We start from the raw sequence: 21,942 nt of genomic DNA, 5'->3' as shown, positions 1-21,942 counted from the left end.
GTGACGTCATCTGCATACTATCTATATCATTCTGACAATTTAATATAGTATCTATATTTCGTGTTTACCTCAAAAAGGTCAAAGGCCAAATCGTCGTTTGTTTTGTGTTGTTCCCTTGTTTATGAGTCACATTTACTCCTTTTATCTTTCTCTCCATTTTATTGACTCATTTAGGCACCTCTAGTTTTTGGTTTTGCAGTTTATACCTGAACAGTGAATATTCCTGTAATTTTGGTGGTACGTACCATGATCAGGCCAACAATTTTTCACAGCTCAAGTCTGAGACAGATTTTATTTTACTATGATTAGTTGAGAGAAGGTTTGCAGATAAATTAAAAAAGAAAGAAAAAAAAATAGAAAAACAAAAAGCAAGAAAAGGACAACGCTAAGTAAAATATTCCAAGTCAACGCCGGTTCTTTGATGAATTAAGCACATTTATTATTCACAATTCAATAAATTAATCCAATTTATAATAATAATACTAATAATAATAATAATAATAATAATAATAATAATAATAATAATAATAATAATAATAATAATAATAATAATAATAATAATAATAATAATAATAATAATAATAATAATAATAATAACAATAATAATAATAATAATAATAGAATCAAGAGTCAAATCATTACTACGCTGCGATGTGATGAGAGTTGAGAAGCCGATGTAACTCCTTTATGATACGCTACAGTAAATGCTCGGAATTACGTGACCGTTATGAGAAAGACAATAAATTGATAGACTTTATAGAATCATACTTGTACTATGTAAAAAGTAAAAAGTAATAATTCCAAAACGCTATCCTTTTAAGGTTCCGCTCATTAGACTATACTACGCCAAATACATTCTCACTTTCGTATTGACCCAGAAATTTTTGTAACCCAAATATCGATCGATTAATTAAAATGACATCCAACTTGTAATAAAAGTCTCAAGCTTGAGGGGTCAAAGTAGTATTGGACTTGCAACTTTTGGAATAAAAAGCAGGTGGTTGTGGTGGTGGGGTGGGGGGGGGGAAGAGGTTTGTATCGTAATGGATCGATATTTGAAGTAAAAGTTATCTGGCCCAATTAAAAAAAAAAGTATTGGCAGAGTATAGTGGAGGTAACGCAGTTCCGAGAATTACTCCAGTATCTGACAATGTGATTTGAATAAAAGCTTATTTTACCATCTTATGTACGGATCTGGTAAATATAACTGAAACGTATGATAATCACTTATGTAAAATTGAATAAATGATACCATCATGATATAATATGCTCAAAAATAATATTTGACTAGTTTCTTTTTTCCCCTCCACCCCCCCCCCTCCTCCCATCCCTGCTGATGACAATTTTGTATTGTCATGCAAACTTTTCTCATTTCATCATTACCACTTTTTATACCGATAATTAAAAAGTCTCTTTATTAAAAAAAACACAAACAAACAAAACATGATAAGATCTAGATAGACGTCAATTGTTAAACCAATTTTCATTCGTGTCTATTTCACATAATGTCGTAAATTCTTAGTCTAGGCCGGTCTTGTATTCAGGCCGTTCCGAAAAAAATAAATAAACACTGCACTATTCCTCCCAGTTGATAAACAACAGTGCATTAAATGATGATATGAATGTGTTATTAACTCCCATCTTACAGTACTTTCACCATTTGTTCAAATGTTATGGATTCTCACTCGGTTGACGAGATGAGAGAAAATTTCATTGTTCTAGTCATAATTATTTAGTGATGAATGTGCAGATTGTAATATTTTGTAAAATTCATCGCCACAATGATTAAAAGGAAAATATATAATCAAGCAATTCATGATGATGATAATAGTAACAATAATGAAACAATGACTTCTTTTTACAATACACACTTCATAGTCAAGTGGCATCAATGGTGACAGCAGTAACAAAAAAACGGGATAACTCTGTTAACTTAAATGACGGAGAAGTCAATACATGGATTATTCCCCTTTACTAAAGCGCTGACATGTAAATATTATTATTCATCCGTTGATATGAGCGTTTCAAAGTCTCTTATACTCAATAGTTGAAAAATCAAATAAGAAAGACAACGCTAAAATTAATGATTAATACACCATTCTACCACTATCTATTTGCTTTAGCTTAGATGCACAAATTTCAAAAACCAAAAAAGATCACAAGGTTCTAGGAAATCTTAATATTTCACATTAACAAAAATCTCCTCCATGCAGGACAATCACTCTTCAAATCTTTGGTTTAAACTAGTGATAATATGACATTTATGTATGATGAAAAAGTAAATGTATTCTGATTATAATTCATTTGAAAGTAACGACGAGGAAAATGCAACAGCAAAAGTGATAATATGTAATAATATTAATATTACACAAGAAACAAACCAAAAAAAATAAATAAATAAATAAATAAATCATGATATTTCTAACCAAGGCGTCATTCGTAGTTTTTTTTAGCATCGGTCGTCATCCTCGCGTTCGCTTTGTGCTCACCCGTTCATTGCAACCATTAAAAAAGTTTCATGGCATGACAACAAAGTTACTGTGTTAACCAGTTAACTGCCGTACTCTGGAGAGGACACGTTTTAAAAACTTGGCTAGAAAACTGATACTTCGTTAATCGATCGATTGAAATGACCCTCATTTTGGCAACAACAAAAAAACATCTCTGAGATTTTTTTGCCAGAATGAGAGTTATTTAAATCGATCGATTGTTGAAGGGCGAGTTTTCTGGCCAAATTTTAAAATACGTGTCTTTCCAGAGTACGGCAGTTAATTTGTTAAAATGATGTAGATGTTTTATGATAGGTGTAACTCGTGTTCAACATGAATGAGATTCGAACAAATTACTTCGAATTCGATTGTCAATTCATATGAACACGAGTGAGAAAATCGTCATACGTTGCAGAAGAGCTATACAATCACCACTGTATTTTGCTACGTACCCATTGGGTAACTTTAAGTTTATCAGGGAAATAATTCAATGTTATCTTTTTGTATGGGAGACCCCCGTGTATTTGATGTCGACTGAAGAAACGGCCATACAGGAAAAAAAAACGAGTTGTTTTTTTTAAAATCCATTTCACCAAAATGTAATCAAATTTTCAAATTTATGGAGAACTCTTTAAAACGACTGGGCCCTGGGTTATATATATATATATATATATATATATATATATATATATATATATATATTATTATATATATATATGGACAAATGCATGCGTCTGGAATATTTTGCGTCTTGAGGGATAGAGACGGTTCCACATGGGATGAGAAAATTGTTACAATGAAATGACATCCTGTGATGCTAATCTCACTGCTGTAACAACTGACTTAATTCTGCATCCGATTGACGACTTAATTCTGCAACCTGCGAAATAGAAAATTAACTCGACAGAGTACAACGATTTTCTCGTAATAAAAGCTTGTAGTCAACAATGATCGTGTCATACGTATAGCTATTTTTATCATATCTCCAAATCATATCAACAAATTGAAAGTGGTGGAAGCTGATGATTTGCAATTTCACAAGAAAACAAGAGGAAATAATAATAATATAATTGGCATTCGGAATCGAAATTAATTTTTGGGAGAATCTCCAATGTCTCCAATTGATTTTGTTTTGTTGAGAGAGAGATAGATAGATAGATAGATAGATAGAGAGAGAGAGAGAGAGAGAGAGAGAGAGAGGGAGAGAGAGAGAGAGAAAGAAAGAAAAGGGAGAGAGAGAGAGAGAGAGAGAGAGAGAGAGAGAGAGAGAGAGAACGTGTGTGTGTGTGTGTGTGTGTGTGTGTGTGTGTGTGTGTGTTGGGGGGGGGGGGGTATCCAAGTGACGTTTTTTTAACAAACATTTTTTGGGGGGTAGGGGGGGGGGGGGCGTCCGCTCTGTCAGAACCAGCTTTTTCTGTCCTATTTAGGTCAGATTTAGATATAAATTAGAATCGTATTAATTGAAGAAAAAAAAACAAACAATCTTTTCAATTAACTAAATTTAAGATAGATGAAAATCATATTATGTGCAAACTTGAATTTTGATGGTGATACGGGGCCACGTCACTTTAGCAGAAAGAAAATATTTAAAAGTGATACTATTTTCTCACCATTAAATCAATTGAAATAGGAAAATGTGTGCTTTTTCATTTTGACCACTGAAAATAAAAGCATAGATAGATGAGAATAAAGTTATTATTTGACTAAAATTTCTGAAGAATCCTAAGGTGTCAATTCATGTTTTTGTGCAAACCATAATATTCACAAAATCGATACAATATCTAGAAAAGTGGTATCGCTTACAAACAAACCAAACAAAAAAGTTAAATATATAGTAATCTATTTTACAATTACATAAAACAATTGCGAAATTTCAACATGAATCAGAAATTATCACAACAGTCAAACAAGGAATAGAAAACCATATACATTGAGAATGTTTCGTCTGCCATGATTCATTCCAACTTATTTCAAAGGAGTTTTAAGAATGAATACTGCCAAACTCTGATAAAAAACACGTCATTAAAACATTGGCCAGACTATTCGCCCTTCAAATATCGATTAAAATGGTCCTCATAACAATTGGGGAAAGAAATCTTAAACATGGGCTTCATGTGAAGTCCCAGGTCTGAGAGATTTTGCCAAGATGATGGTCATTTTAATCGATCGATACTTGAAGGAGTTTACTCATCGACATTTTAAAGATGTGATTTTTTTCAAAGTACGACAAAATAGTCAAGGCTCGTTTCCAGTATGGGACCTGATTATGTAATCTGAAATTAACAAGAAGAATTGCAAGCCATCATCTAGACATGCAATGATCTACAGCTAAGTCTTTCCCCCCAATTCTAGATTACAATACAGTCACATCTAAGCAGAAAGCAGGATTGATTTTTACTCTAATCACCTCCCGTTTTTCTGCTCACCTTCCAATGAATGGTAGCTACATTTGGCCTATATTATATTGTTGGTATTGGGAAGAGTTTTGTTTTAGAGGTCGGTTCTACGTAGTCCGCATCTGCTTCTGTTCGATTCATGCCACAGAACGCGACTAATTCCGATTGCAACGGGCCCATGATTTTAAAACTTTCACGGTAGCTGTTTGTGTAAAGTGTGTTATACTGTATTATTTACGTCATTCAATAACAATAAATCACAGCCATATTCGAGGTACTTGATATAGGCAAGACATATTGAAAGACGGATACAATATATAAAGATTGATCTTTAGGTAGAAATGTAGATTGACAGAAATAGAGGATGGAGATGATAAGACAATGGTAGACATGGAGGATAAGGAAAGACCATAACAAAATAACATTAAAGTGATAAAAAAAAATATTTAAATTTTTTTAGCATTTCTTTTAATAAAATAACTTACTAAGAATAAGTTTCTCACTGAAATTAAAAACCATAAACTGATTTATCATACCTATATCACAATTATATTTTTGCTTAAAATTTCAAAGTTGTAGGTTAACGTCATTTTCAAGAAATGTAAATTTATCTATAAGTTTAAGTTCTACAGCCAGTGTTCTAGACGGTAACAGATCTTCAAGTTTCTGGAATAATAAGAAAGTGATCCAAATGTATCTACCGAGATTCGAACCCACGATACCTTGATTTCAAAGTGAATTTTAAACCATGGTGCCATCGCCTCGACCAAAACTAAACTCGAATAAATTATGTAAACTACATATTCATTCTATACTGTTTCTAAAAAAAATCAGATTCAAAATGTCGTGAAGATGCACTAAATTAAACGAGTAACATCCTATTTTCGGCTAGCCCATGAGGGAATCAATAAAATAACAATTTTTGTCATTAAGTGTAATCTAGTATCGAAGAAAAGAAAGTTGACATCACTCAGCTATTTAAAAAAATTATTTTTAGACATCCTGTTAGTGATTAGTTCTTACTAAATTATATCAATCAAACTATAAACGTTAAAGGTTAGACATAGTATTTCGTGTTGGTATTTTAATTTGGCCGGCGGATGTTATGAGTATTTTACCGAAACTCATAGTATCAATTGGTTGATTTTGAGTCGCACAGCCATACCAAGATTTGGAGGTCATTCTCGCGAATGCATGAAGTTGACGTCACTTGTCCCCTTGCTTTTGTTTTTAGACTGCCGGTTGACTGATAAGTTCTCACTAAATTATCTCAATTATAGACGTTCAGGATTACACGATAAGGAATTGATCGGGCGGGCAGATTTGGTGAGCATTTTACTTAACACATTTACAACACTGCGATAAAGAAACGGTCGATGTGGCTAATTTCGAGTTATTTGTGATAGTGATTGTGATATCAGTGAAATAAATGCTGGATTACGTAAAATATGCGAACCAAAGGTTTCCCATTGGTATTACGAATTATTATCAATCGAATTAATTATGAATAATTGGGAAAGAATTTCGTGCTTTTAAAAAAGAAATCGGATTTGCAATATTTGTTTTCTTTAACTGCGATAGTTTGTGTTCCAGTGCTGCATTGAATAAATCTAATCGTACACGAATGATAATATTACCTTGAATTATGAATGAGTAAAAGTGTAGCACATGCGTTGCTCTTGACTTATAATGTCTGAATGATATAAGCTGGTAATCTAATAATTTGTCAAAGATCGAATCATCATCGCTTCTGTCTGGAGATATATTTCAAAAGACCGTAAAGCTCAATTGGTTAAAACATGAGTTGATGGTTATAATGTATAACATCAAAACCTGAAAAATAGTGTTAAGGACATAATCTACCGTTTTATATTCTTTCTTCTATTGGTGCCTTTTTGACATTTATATTTTCAAAATAATGTACAAAAAAGGCATATCTAACAATCTGGGTCCGATGACGATTTCTTGATATGAAACGTTGTTACTGCTGTTTTCTTTCTTTAATTGTCTGAACGAAAATGCATATCTATAATTAATTGGAAAAACAAACTTCCCTGTGGATTTTGCAAAAAGTGTACTTTAAGGTCTTTTAAAATAAAACAGTTGCAATGGATGAAGTTAAGAGCATCATTGCTAAGAGCTGATGGATTAGCTATCAATGATTTGTACGTAATGTCAGGTGCATCTGAACTTGCATTTTTAAAAAAGTTAGTTTTGCGATGTTATCAAAGAATTTGATGATCTTTCTTCACTTTGGAAAAATCTTAAGTAACAATTAATTAAAGCACCCCCTCCCCTACACACGAATAAAAATTATCCAGTCTAAAAGTTGCGTCTTTAACATAATATCGCAGGGTAAACTTTTACTTCAACGCTCCAATCAAATGATTTCAGCACGAATAGACACATTCTATCATTAACTGAAATGTGTTGCTTGCTAAGAAATTGAATAGTTATGTAACAATGAAACACCCTGATAGGGTCAACTAGCATTAGAAACTATTGTTGACTGAACTGTTAGAAATGGCTGTGTTGTGTTTAGTCATTGAAAACTGATGAAATTCTTACGTCTCATAAATAGGTCTGTGACTAGCTAGGACTCGACTCTTCAAAAGGTCTGGAAATGTAATGTCAACAGTTCTGCCCAACAAAGACATCGACCATATTTTCATTTTAGCTAAAAGACTTTCAATTTATACAGCGATTATTTAAGAAGACCACAGCTTTCATAAAATCTCAAACCAGAGACCTCAAAAATTTCGCAGGCTGTTAATAAGATAGGGGTCAAATTAATCGATGGAAATAATAGTAATAGTAAACATTTCTGGCCAAAAAGTATTTCGTCAATATCGGACAGAATTGTGTCACGTGTCAAATAAAGCGTAAGCATTCTATTTTAAGTTCATTAGAACTTAGAGGATGCTTTCAAACAATAAACATTGATCTTCCCAATGATGTTAAGAAGCATGCAAGATTTTTTTTTTCAGATTGATCTTATCATGCATGCAAACTCACGAAAAACGAAAGATAAAAATGGATTGGCATGCAAACCTTACGAAAAACGAAATTAAAGGGAGGATCATGCAAGCAAGGCTACGCTTTTATTATATATTCAACTGAGATGAATATTTAAAACATAATTGTATAAATTTATTCCTGAAGAGTCTAAACATGATGTGAGTATTATTGGCGCAAACCATCCACGACAAAGAAACAAAGGTCAAAGGAGATGACAAATAATAGTACTTAAAAACAAAAGGTCATGGTAACGAAATATTTAATCAATAGCGTTTTAAAAATATCTAGAATTTAAAAGTAATCTTGATTCTTTCTTCCAAAATAAAAATAATAAGTAAGAACACATAATAAAAGATGCATTATTCAACATCTATCACGTATAAAAATCCCAATTACACGGATATTGTACACTTTTCCCAGCAGAATTAAAAATCAGCTTCCCCAAAACTAAAGTCACGAACCGATGAGAATATTATTGTCTGGAAAAAACCCCGATCATAATGAATTATCTAAATTTATTTTTCAATATAATTTTTGCTCTTGACAATATTCCAGCGATTTAGAAATATGTAAAATAGTTGTTTTATGTTACTAAACGGCAACTGCACCAAATCGGTCTTAATAGGGAAACATTTGGAGAGTTTATGTCAGTGTTATCAGTCTCATTACCTACGTTTATGTCGGTCTGTTTAAATACTTTAACGCCAAAGATTAATTAATTTAAATGCTTTATATGAAACATTATTAAAGCATACATATTAAAGAGGGACGAAGCAGATTTAAAAAGATGACAGTAAAACTCGATTTTACTATCTCATAATAGCAAAAAAAATAAAATAAATGAATAAACAAATAGCTAAATAAGAGATATTTTTTATCCTTTGTAAAATAAAAGTTAGGAGTTTGGGAAATATTCCTCCCCCACATGCATCTGGTTTTTCTTAAAACAAAAACCCAACAAAATGTCGCGTAAATATATTAGTGTGCACAATGATAGTTCTTGAGGTCAAATCGTAGTGAAAATATACATTTTTGATAGAATAACATGGGTAAGGCCATTGGAGGGGTGGGAAAAATGTATTCTTGAACTTTTAGTTTGAAAGTTCAAACTCATTCCTAACGCGCGCTTCAAGTCACGCTGCAGTGTTGATAACTTGTTCGAAATTCCAAACATACTATTGATAATAGCCCTCTGTGAAAATTAAGTGACTTTCTCATAAGTTATGGCTGGCATAACGGCAACAGTTCTATGAACATGACACACAAACGAGTATGTAAGGTTAGCAGATTATATTCTTTGAGGAAAATGCGCCGAGAACTGTTCACTTATCTGTCTGGGTAAAATTCTATTTAAAAAGACATCAAATTTGATGAAAAGAAAGAAAAAGAAAAAGAAAACAACAAGCAACAGCACCAAGCAGGCGACATAATTTTCTGTATTGGATGAACTGATATTATGTGCAGAAGGGAACATACTCGATCTGGGACTTGTCTTGTCCAATGACTATTTGAACGTGAAGTGTGTGAATCAAAACAATCATTATGAGGAAGGTGAGGATGAACTAAAAGGTAAAGCTGGTAGACAATGATATTAATGTCATGATATTTTTTTGTAGTTTACGAAAAGAGAATGAAGTCATTTAACTGTGTGCTTGATATGGAATAACAGAAACCTAATTGACAGAGAAAATGTAAGGCAGTGAAAAATAGATATAAGGAGATAAAATACTGGTTCAATGTTTCTTACTCGGATTTAAATACTATCTAGATGCACATCAACTGAAAACTATTGAAAGAAAAACAAAAACCCACACCTCCCTCCACCTTTCCCTCAAAAGCTATTAAAAAAAAAAAGTTGTTGTATTTGTTCATACATTGTTTTGGAATTCTCTTCATTGTCTTGTGTAGGTACTAAAATATGACCAAAAAGGGTTATATAAAGGGTTAGACAAACAGTAATATATTCTTCTATCTTCTTTAGAACCACGCATTTTAACAGCATTTACACATCACCATTTTACTTATAACTTATCTAGTTCTATATTAAGAAATATGCATAGAAAATAATGGAGATTAAAAATTAAAAACGAAATTAGAATGGTAATTTAAAAACTGATCGAAGTTGATCAAAAGCACAACGGTATTATATTCGGAAACTCAAAATAATCATTAGGGCGGTATAATCTAGATTTTGGATATTTACTTTATCATCATTAACGTAATCCTAACTGGCTGTTCACACTCACTCTGGGTATTTGTATTTACTGTAGTCGTTAATTCTGCTGTACATCTTCCAATATTTGTTTAGATGACAAATTATGAACCAATGAAATGCAGTACTCTGGACAGACACGTATTTAAAAATTTGGCCAGAAAACTCGTCCTTCAAATATCGATCGATTTATATAACCCTCATCTTGGCAAACACTCTCAAACCTGGGACCTCGAGAAGTCTCAGGTTTGATAGTTTTTGCCAAGATGAGGGTTATTGAAATCGATCGATATTTGATGGTCGAGTTTTCTAGCCAAAATGTTTAAATACGTGTCTTTCAAGAGTACGACAGTTAGCTGGTGAAATGTCACACCGACCCTCTGCTGCAAAATCGTGACAGCTGTTAGTTGATCTAAGTAAATGGGCAGGCTTGAGGCTATCTGCTTTTTGTATATCACACCTAATGAAATCACTCTTTCATTTTCAAACTGATGTGTACATTTGTATGTATAAAACATTAAATGCAACGTCATTTTGATAATTTAAAAAATAGCAGGTCATATTATGAAGCATTTAAACTCGTAAATGGCAATATATCAAGTCATGTAAAAACAAACAAAAATCCCAAACACATCCCTTCCCCCAATAACCCCCCAAAAATCCCAATATACCCAAACAAAACAGACAATAGCAAAACAAAACAAAACAAAACAAAAACTGTCACTTAACTTAAAATAACTAAATAAACTATTACATTAGATACCCGAAATATGGACTTTATTGGTCAGTGTTCGTGCATATCTCGAAAAGTTTACGAGAATTGCTTCTGCCCTTTTATTTATTAATTTTTTTATTTTTTGCTAAAGACATTCCCATTAAAACCTGCTGTTACCCGTGACATTAACCGGACGTTAAGCTTTTAAGAAGCTCTTACGCCAAATTCACAAGTCAAGTAAGTGGTGTGCATTGAAAAAGTAATATATTATAAGAAAAAATAATATTGGAATGGGAAAGGGGGGGGGGGGGGGAAGGGTAGTTTCAAATTTCCTTTGCAATTTTTGTAATGGACTTTAAAACCAGTCATCTCCTCGTGGAGCATGGCAAACACACGATAAATCAACCTGTCCTTCATTTATTCTTGAGATGGTTGTTCATGAGGCCAATTCCATCATCCCAGCACCACAAGATTATCTCAGCCTTTTTAGACATTAGAGATGTCATGGTGCAGAGTGATCCTCTCTCGACGAGATAGATACATTTATCACAATTCCAAGCGCTCATCAAATTTTAGAGAATTTATTCCAGAAGCGTAGTAGTAATAATAATCCAAAGAATGAATAAATGTAGAAACAATCCGATAACTCATGAATGATAATGTGAGAGTTGTAGAATAATCAGATAAAATGATGAAAAACATGAATTGTACAGCATGAAGAATATTATAACATGAAGGAGAATGCTTTTTAACTTTATACATCAACAATTCCAGAAAAAAAACTGTCCAGTCTATATTTAGTAACTCCTCGGATCTCGCAATCCCAAATTAATCCCTACATCACAGAGCAACACTTATTTCTTCTCTTCTTGTCCGGTCCTAGGGAATCCCCTTGCAGACCTATTGACTGACCTTCACCTTCTGGAATTGCTATTTTTACGCTGTCCGGAGAGGAGGCGGCGTTATTTGTTGTGTGGTCATTGGATTTTCCGTTTTCACCCTTGTGATTAGGGTCTGCTGATGGAACTGATGTAGAAGGAGGGGCAGCGAAGGTGTTTGAAACAGACTGAGGTGAGATTCTCTCCTCGACGCCTCCGTTGTGGGGCGGGGACGAGGGGTCGGGGGCACTGCTGTAGACGCGACCATCGTGGTGATCGAGGATTTGAACGTGTTTGGTAGCACCACGTGACTTCTGTTGGAGTTGTTGCTGATGTTGTTGTTCTTGTAGTTCGGCTTCTTGTTCTGCCTGCCGATGCTGCTCTAGCTCCCGCTTCTCCTCCTCGTTGAGATAGAAGTTGTCTCTGATGATTGTAGCCTTCGAAAGAAGATCTTCTGCTTCCTTGCACAAATCACCCCCTGGAAGAAATGGGTTGTCTCGGCTCTCTAGACTGGAAAAAGAAGAAGAAGAAAAAAAAATATTAAAAAAAGGTACGGCAAGAATAACATATTGAAGCGCGACAGCTAAATAGGCAGGGTGCTCGATAATAATAATAATAATAATAATAATAATAATAATAATAATAATAATAATAATAATAATAATAATAATAATAATAATAATAACAACTACAACAGTGTAAACGTAATAGAAATATGAATAACGGTAAAGAGCTTCTGGATTATATTTTTGGCAAAAACAGCAGAAGTATGAATAATCGATATCAGAATTAGAACCAGAGAAAACCAGAACACCAATTATGTTTCAACTGCATCGTAAACAAGTAAAAATTCTGAACATAGTATAGTGATACAAAATTGTAAAATGAGAGGAATTTTAAAAGAAAATCTCTGGCATCTCCAATGTTAATGAGATTTTAATATTGGTAGCATGGGCGTCAAAAAATGTTTTGGTTTTAGAATATGCTTGTCGAACACTAACAGTAGTACGTCAGTCGTCATTGCTACCACACGAAACAGTAGTACCACCACCACAATCATCAACATCATCATTAATATCATCGTAAGCAGCAAAACCAGAAGAAGGGAGGAAGCAACTGCCGTGCTACAACCACCATCACTAAAACCCCAAATATCATCATCATCACCATCATCATCATCATCATCATCATCATCATCATCATCATCATCATCATCATCATCGTCATCATCACCATCATTATCGTCATCATCACCATTATCATCATCATCATCATCATCATCATCATCATCATCATCATCATCTCATCATCATCATCATCATATCATCATCATCATTACCTCATCATCATCATCATCATCATCGTCATCATCATCATCATCATCATCATCATCATCATCATCATCATCATCATCATCATCATCATCATCATCATCATTACCGTCATCATCATCATCATCATCATCATCATCATCATCATCATCATCATCATCATCATCATCATCATAATCATCATCATCATCATTACCGTCATCATTATCATCATTATCATCATCTCATCATCATCATCATCATCATCTTTATCACCATTATCATCATCATCATAATCATCATCATCACATCATTATCATCACCACCACCACCACTATCACCATCCTTATCATCCTCATCATCATCGTGATCATTAACATCACAGCAGATGCCAAGACAAAAACCCTCACGACAAATGAAAGAACACCCGCTATAGCGTGATCAAAACCAACCCAGACAACAATACAGCAGCACTATAATCCAATCGAATGTTCTAGTCGGCAGTAATGAACGGTTGCCGCTACAAATACTATCATCTTGCTATACCGCCTTACACACACTATCATCTGCCTTTCATGTTAACCAGTTAACTGCTGTACTCTGGGAAAACACGTATTTAAAAAAATTGGCCAAAAAACTCGTGCTTCAATTATCGATTGATCTAAATGACCATTATTTTGGCAAAAAATTAGCAAACCTGGTCCTCTCGAGGCTTCAGGTTTGAGAGTTTTTGTCAAGATGAGAGTCATTTAAATCGATCGATATTTGAAGGACAAGTTTTCTGGCCAAATTTCAAATTTAGTGTCTTTTCCAGAGTGCGACAGTCAACTGCTTAATCCATCGGTCGGAGATCAATACGGTGTCGGTGTGAAAAACTATCAGGAACGCAAAGCCTGTATAATAAGATGGGCAAAGACATTTTCGATGGTAGTAAAAGATAACAGGAAATATATCCGACCAAAACACGTTATCAGGTTAGAAAAGAGAGGAAAAAACCCCAAACAAAATAGTCGAATATCTTTTTCTATCACTCCACTCCGCAGTGCTTGCTGGGTCAATTAAATCTGACTGAAAGTACTTTGCGATAAACTAACGTCTTATCCAAAGGGTAGTAAACTACTGCTATTGCCCACCTAACGCTAAAGAGAGTGGCATCAATTCAGACTTCAGGGACCCTATAATATGGCTCTAAGAGACGATTGTGATATTGCAATATTGACTAGCGATTGAAAATTGAAATTGCTGGGCCAGATCTTACCATTACCACAGAAAACAAATGGGCTGCTAAAGACCGAGTACAATTTATCTCTCTCTCTCACTCTCTCTCTCTCTCTCTCTCTCTCTCTCTCTGTGTGTGTGTGTGTGTGTGTGTTTGTGTGTGCGTGAGTGTGAGGGAGAGAGAGATAGAAAGAAAGAAGGAAGAAGAAAAAAAGGGCGAGGGAGAGAGAGAGATAGATAGATAGATAGATAGAGAGAGAGAGAGAGAGAGAGAGAGAGAGAGAGAGAGAGAGAGAGAGAGAGAGAGAGAGAGAGAGAGCGTGGTGGATTTACTTTGAAGCAGCCATTACATACATTGGCAAACCAAAGCGTAAAGAGAATAAGACGATTTAAAAACAAATCTTAAAACCAAACACAAAGTCGATTCCCGACAAATGACGTGCTAAAATCGATACCAATGACTCTCTGCCCCTATGATGTGTGAAAAAGAGGAAATTTGCTGAACAGACGTAGTCTGAATAAACACGTATTTTAAAATTTTGTCCATAAATCTCGTCCTTTGAATATCCATCGATTGATATGACCCTCATCTTTTCTAAAACTATCCAAGTTGGGAGTTTAATAAAGTCCGAGGTTTGAGGTTTTTGACAAAATGAGGGTCAAAATTTTAATCGATCGATATCGGAAGGGCGAGTTTTTTGGGTTTTTTTTTGGCCAAAATTTAAAATACGTTGCAATTTTTTAATATATGTAGAGCTCGGGGCAAGGTATACAGAGACACGATGGGAAGGGTTGATGTGTTGATGCAATGTAAACATTGTTTTTTTAAAACTTGTTTTAAATAATACAATTTTATATGAATTTTCAAGTTGGGCAGAATGTATGTAGGTATGTATGTATATATGTATTGCACCCGAGGGACAGTTTTATAATTAGGTGGAGTGTTTGAACGGAATGTAGGCGGGTGGGGTAGATGGATTGGATGGGTGGATTTGCTGGATGGGTGGATTCAATGGATTGATAAATGGATGGAAAGGCAGTGTGACAAATGGGTGCCCGTATCTGTGGAGACATGAATAGATGGAACGGATTCAATAAAAATCGAGCTTTTTAGATGAATAGGTGGATGTGCAATTCAATGTCCGGATGGATGTCCAGGTGTGAATGAATGTCATAACTATACTCTATACATGACTTTCAGCATCAACTGCCCCAACAATCGATTCTGAGCAATGTTTGAACAATTAACACAGTTGATTGATTAAAAAATTAATGGTGTTGTACAACGTTAGTACTATTCCACTGTTAATGAGTCAGTCAAAACATTGTGGTCAGTATTCATAGACAGTTGACTGACTGATTCAGCTGTAAGACAAACACAAAAGGTGACTATTGCATTGATGCATAACTACCATCAGAACATGCCAACAAGGCGAGCTAGCTGATTTTCCCGTTGTTAAGCATGTAATGACGTAGTATAAAATTGAACTGTTGCATTGTGGGAACCGCACATTGTGTCACAAAATGGGCGACAAAAGGAAATGGAATGGAAGTTTCAGTTTGATTAACGAAGACTGATAATTTGGACGTTTTGGGTTTCCCCTTTGTCAACAAATCACGATGAATGAAACACTAAAGACGAAAGGGAGATAGGAGAATTGCGTTATTAAAATAAATATTTATCAAAAAATAGCTCCATCCATGTTATTGTCCACCCAGCAGTGAATAGGTAAATCAGTATGTTACATTTAGCGGAAAGTACTTGGTGATAGACTAGCATCCTATCCCAAGGATTGCAAGCAATTGCTTTTGTCCGTTTCACGCTATAGAAATTGGGATATAGTCCGGCTCCATGGGCCAAATGGCCATTGAAGGAGGAATCAACGGGTGGATACATGCACACGTTTCTTTAGAAAGAGACTCCTGGTTTCATTGGTATAAACAGTGATTCAGAACGAGTGATTATTATTCTCACAAAGAGGATAGATGCGCACAGGATAGATTTCATTCATTTTATTCACCATTGCAAAGCCAGAAACGTCAATATATATTAATACGATGCGGGTAAATATACCTAAGGGCATTGGGATAGAACCCATCAAGGTTGGCAGATTGATGTTGAAAAAATGCCAAGATTAGTCAAGGAAATATGCCAAATGGTGTGAAAAAAATTCCAAATTTACCCAGGCACCATGTTTATCTTAAAGCGTTCCTCTAAAAATAGAAATAAACACACATTTACTATTCCTACGACTTTCATTTAGTGTTATTATCTTTACATGTGTTCTGTTGGTTCAACTGAGAAAATCATTTCAATATTATGTATTTAATGAATTGTTTATTTCTTTTTAAAAAATATTTTTAATAATGAAAATGTTTGAGAAGATGACTATAGCCTCAAAAAGCAATAGAAAACTGAAGAAAAACAAAAACAAAAATAAAAGAACAAGAAAAACAAAACAAAACTAAACAATATCAATCAAGCAAACAAAACGACTACCAAAATGCCATATTGATAGTCGACTTAATATGGCAATATTTCGAAACTTAGCATAAAACTGTCCTTGCTGGCAACTCCAGACACCAGTGAATGAAACGTAACGACAGCTTATTAGCGTATAGCTCCAAATCTTGATTTGATAAACTCTCCAGAGATTCGATTATTGTGATGTGAATCAATCTAGACCCTTCCAGTATATTCCAGGCTTTCATCGCCTCTCTCCATATCTACTCTTTTCCATATTGATAACATCTCTTATCTATTTGTTTATTTCTATCCATATATATTCATCCTCGATATCTAATTCTATATTTACCTCTTAATACACGTACACAAATAAGCACATACACACAAAACACACTCACACACACAAACACACACACACACACAAGCACACACACACGCACACACAAACACCCATCAATATATAATATATATTATATATAATTTGAATGTAAGTGGGTACGTTTGTATATGATGATGATGATGATGATGATGATGATGATGATGATGATGATGATGATGATGATGATGATGATGATGATGATGATGAAAAGATGAAGATAATGATGATGATGATGATGGTGATGATGATGAAGATGATGATGATGATGATGATAATGATGATGATGATGATGATGATGATGATGATGATGATGATGATGATGATGATGATGATGATAATAATAATAATAATAATAATAATAATAAAATTATTATTATTATTAATAATAATAATAATATAATAATAATAATAATAATAATAATAATAATAATAATAATAATAATAATAATAATAATAATATTAATAATAATAATGAATAAGCCCCAGGTTTGAGAGATTTCGCCAAGATTAGGGTTATTTTAATCGACCAATATTTGAAGGACGAGTTTTTTGGCCAAAATCTGAAATACGTGTTTTTCCCGAGGACGACAGAATAACCAATACGTAACAAAACAAAGGATAGCGTGCCAAACACGATAGTATATCCTTCTCCTGAACGGACAGATCGATGGCTAATCGCCCCAAGGACCTAATGAGGCTTTCTGGAACGGAACACACGACGAGACAGTACAAACACCACGGACCTGCAGTTGTCTCCAAATTGAAATCCCTTAAGAAGGCAATAACTGGTTATCGTTGCCCTACTTTGGCAGCAGCTTCTAATGGTGCTCACGACACTATTATGTTATGACGATCGACCCAATCAGCAAAGTCCGTACCGCACTCGTGCACCGTCGCGAACCCACCCGGAAGCTTCTTCACACCACACCGTTCAACTAGATGCTCTGCGGTTTCGGGTTCTTGTCCACATCGGGTACATGTTGGACAGGTGGAAAGTCCCCTATTATAATAGAACATAAGAGTGTGGAGCCCTGGATGGCCGACGCCATTCGGGCACCGGGTTGGATCTCCATTAGTCACATATCGGGCGAGTAGCAAATGTTTCAAGGCATCATATTTGACCCGTCGTTTCAAAACTATGAGTGACAATGAACTTGGGGAATTCTGGTCCCGCATTGTGACCTTTAGTAAGGCAATATACATATATTATTGCCCCATTCGACTCAGGTGTGGATAAGTATCTGGTTAAAGCACTGGCTTATATAGTAAGAGTGTGAATATAAAAAATGGAAACTTGATAGGAGGCTGGCACTGTATGAAATGGAAATACGATTCCATAATATGGCCTGCTGGGGGAGTAAAAGAAATATTGTGACGTACACAGAGCATAGTAAATCCGCGGTATGCGCTGTATAAATTATGTTAATATTAATTCTTATATAAATAAAACAAAAATTCAAATATCAACAAATTAAACTAGCCATTTACTCATCTCAAAGCTTCAAACCTGAAACTTCATAGTCTTCTCAATTTTGAAACTTCGACGCAACATATTTGAAACGTTTAGACACGTTTTGGGTCATTTTGATCAAGTAGTATTTTTGTCGTTCTCTAAGAAAAGAAAAAACTTCTAAAATTTTGGCCAGAAAACTTGTCCTTCAAGTAAATTTTGATCTAGGGTCATTTGGATTTAACAATAATTAAAGGACGAGTTCTCTGTCCAAAATGCTTATATTGCGTTTTCTTTTCACATTCGGTAGATAAACGTTTTCTGACAAGAATGGAAAAAAAGTGTTTATTCGGAGTAAGATAACGTAGAATAAGTCAGATGGGTTTGTTTTGGAAAGGTAGGGTAGATTTCTAAGTGATATAAAGGTTGAATTTTGGGCGTTGGGCCCGTGCACGCTCTGACTAGGACAAGGTGTAATAAATAATAAGTCCACAATCTCAAGATGTGTTTAACCAGTTAACTATCGTACTCTGGCAAACATGTATTTAAAAATTTGGCCAGAAAACTCGTCCATCAAACATCGATTGACTAAACTGACCCTCATCTTCGCAAAAAAAGTCTCTAAGAACTCTCTCTAACCTGGGACTTTGCAAAGTCCGCGCAAAATCCCGGGTTAGAGAGTTCTTGCAAAGATGCGGGTCATTTTAATCGATCTATATTTGAAGGACGAGTTTTCTGGCCAAATTTTTAAATACATAGTTTTCTAGAGTACGGCAGATAACTGGTTAATGTAGTTGAAGAGGGTGGATAGCGTTCGTGGAAGGGAATGAGTACCTGATCTCTATAACCCGATGCTCCCAGCCAAATGATTATAAAGGTCATGTGAGTGTGATGAAAAAGGTTGTGTTTGATGAGCAGACAATCATATTTTAATATTAGAATATAACATTATTTAGGTAACAGCAAGGAACGTAAGAAGACTGAGCTCTCATTTCATGGCCTTTTAGCAGACCTGCCAACTTAACAATTTTAAAAATCGTAGTTTTTAGGAGATAAAAATATTAGTTGTTATAGTCAACTTTACAGATTAACATTTTAACATCACCAGGATTGAATAACACTTTAATTAATATAGACTGGCATCGACTTTCATTTTCAATAAGTTGTAATGACTTAGAGATGCCCATGAAGTTCTAAAATTAAAGCTAAAATTTCGTATTTCAACGAATTTTTCATAGTAATAGCAGGAATCCATGGCAAGATTCTTATTGAATAGTTTCTGTCAATCAATATAGAAAAATATACCATTAAAAACGTTCAGAAAATTTCTAATAATAAGTGATATATTCTTTGTCACGCCGATAATTTATAAAGAAAGCAATAAACAAATTAAATTTTTTCAGACTTAACAAGATGTACTTTCAAACATTCAGTTGTGTCAAAATAATGAAGTCTGTGGGTTTTGCAACTTCATAGGAACATAATAACTAAAAATGTAGACATCATTTTCTGAGATCATGAGTAATGACACAAAACAATGTCAACTAAAATATCCCAACAGGGCACTTTCTCTTTGAAATAATCTCGACTTTTCATAATAATCGAGTACAAGTCAGGATAAATGTCACCGAGCCGTCCTGGTTTAGAAAACACCTACAACAAAACCCAGCACTAGGCTTGTTGGCTTTAACCAGATAACTCCCGTCTTCTGGAATAACACGTATTTAAAAATTTGGCCAGAAAACTCGTCCTTCAAGTATCGGTCGATTTGACTCACCCCCACTTTGGCACAATCTCTCAAACCTCGGAATTCGCGAATACTGGGAGTATTGAGAGTTTTTGCCAAGATGATAGCCATCTAAAACGATGGATATTTGAAGGACGAGTTTTCTAGCAAATTTTTAAATACGTGTTTTTCTAGAGTACGTCAGTTAACTGGCTAATAAGGCAGACAGGAAATGAGGCAATTATTTGTCCCAAGAATAAAGGGCAGTGGGTTACAGCCAGGTTACGATGAATTGGAAATAATTGGAGCCATAAAGAATGATAAAGTCAACAGGTATCACTCAAGACTTGACACGATTTATGTGTCTTTAGTGCATGTCGCGGCGAGCTGATATTAGAAACATGAATAAAATTAAATACTAAAAAAAAACCCCACATTATTTAATGATATCATTCCACGTCAAATCTAATACTATGCTGCTAGAAGCAATTGCAAAATGAATACTACAGCTTTAAAAATGAGTACTAAACAAGGAGCTTTTGGGCTCAAAATCCTGGTTCAGCAAACAACCAAAACGGTTTAAACGGTAATATGGCATCGTTTGATATTTCCATTTTCTATGTTATTGTTATTGTCTGAAGAATTATTTTGAACCCCAGACGTTCAGTTTTTAGTATTTTGCTAATTTTGAAGTTGCTATATTGATTTTTGTATAATAACATTGCATTTATTCATCCAAGAAATATTTTTTTTTTCGTTAGGATCTTTCTCGAGAAAAGACATTAAATAAAATACGCGTCAGCCGCAGGGTAGACCATAAGTGAGCAATACGAGCCTCAATGAAAAATAAATAATCAAGAAATGCCGTCAGCAGTGCTACACCAAGGTCCATGGGTGGACCCATAGGTACATACTTAGGAACTCAATTATATATACTAACAGAATTCATATTTACATTTGCCCCAGAAAAGTCTTACTGCGGCTCTGTAGCCTTGTGCTATGACACTTATTGCCTTCGGATCGAAAGGTCCTAGATTCGTGTCCCGCTCTTGGCGGCGCATAGTTGAGTCCTTGGAAAAGGCTCTCTCACCGTACTCATGTGTAAAATGAATACTTCGCTATTAGCAGGGTTGTCTCTGTAATATCGTCATCAGGTGTTATATAACGTTCTACATGTTAAATGTTTCCCTTGGCTAGGGACCCTCTTGTAAAGCGCTTTGAGCATGATTAGTGGGAGTTGAGCTATATAAATGCTCAACTTTAAATGAAGTTCACATTGATCATTAAAATTACTCACAATAATTTGTCAAGAATTATTTAACCCGAGAATTAATAAAAGAACGAGTATCAACTGTGTGCAAAATGCATTACCCAATGGGATATTGTAATAATCGAAGTACCTAATCGCCGACTCGGACGGAGTCACTCACGGACATTATATAGGTATCTTGGGAATCCAACACCTTGCTTACCTCAACTGAATTAAAACGAGAAGAAGAAGACCACCACGATGCTATGAAGCGACCTCAGGACCGTCCTGACGTGTTCACTGACTAAACACTTTTGTTATATTTTGAACAGAAAACCTTTACCTCCAATATTGATTTGTATTCTTATCTATCATTTGTTTATCTATTTATTGACTTATTCATTCATTTAAAATTATTATTATTATTATTATTAT

General features: G+C 34.5%; 1 protein-coding gene across 4 annotated transcripts in view; it reads right to left on the bottom strand.

Moving 5' to 3' along the window:
• Window positions 1-7,967: 7,967 nt before the first annotated feature.
• The window catches only part of LOC144960882 (uncharacterized), a 265,062-nt gene continuing 251,087 nt past the window's right edge, over window positions 7,968-21,942 (bottom strand). For all 4 annotated transcript variants that reach the window (XM_078894276.1, XM_078894277.1, XM_078894282.1 and 1 more), the window contains one exon: window positions 7,968-12,218. In XM_078894276.1, the coding sequence (XP_078750402.1) occupies window positions 11,666-12,218 (553 nt within the window). In that variant the 3' untranslated portion in view covers window positions 7,968-11,665. The remainder of the gene's footprint in view (window positions 12,219-21,942) is intronic.

This window comes from Berghia stephanieae, chromosome 1, assembly GCF_034508935.2.
Source record: "Berghia stephanieae isolate SIO BIC M18660-M18661 chromosome 1, UCSD_Bste_1.3, whole genome shotgun sequence".
NCBI lineage: Eukaryota > Metazoa > Mollusca > Gastropoda > Nudibranchia > Aeolidiidae > Berghia > Berghia stephanieae.
Note: the sequence above shows the minus strand (reverse complement) of the source record. Positions and strands in the feature narration are given on the sequence as shown.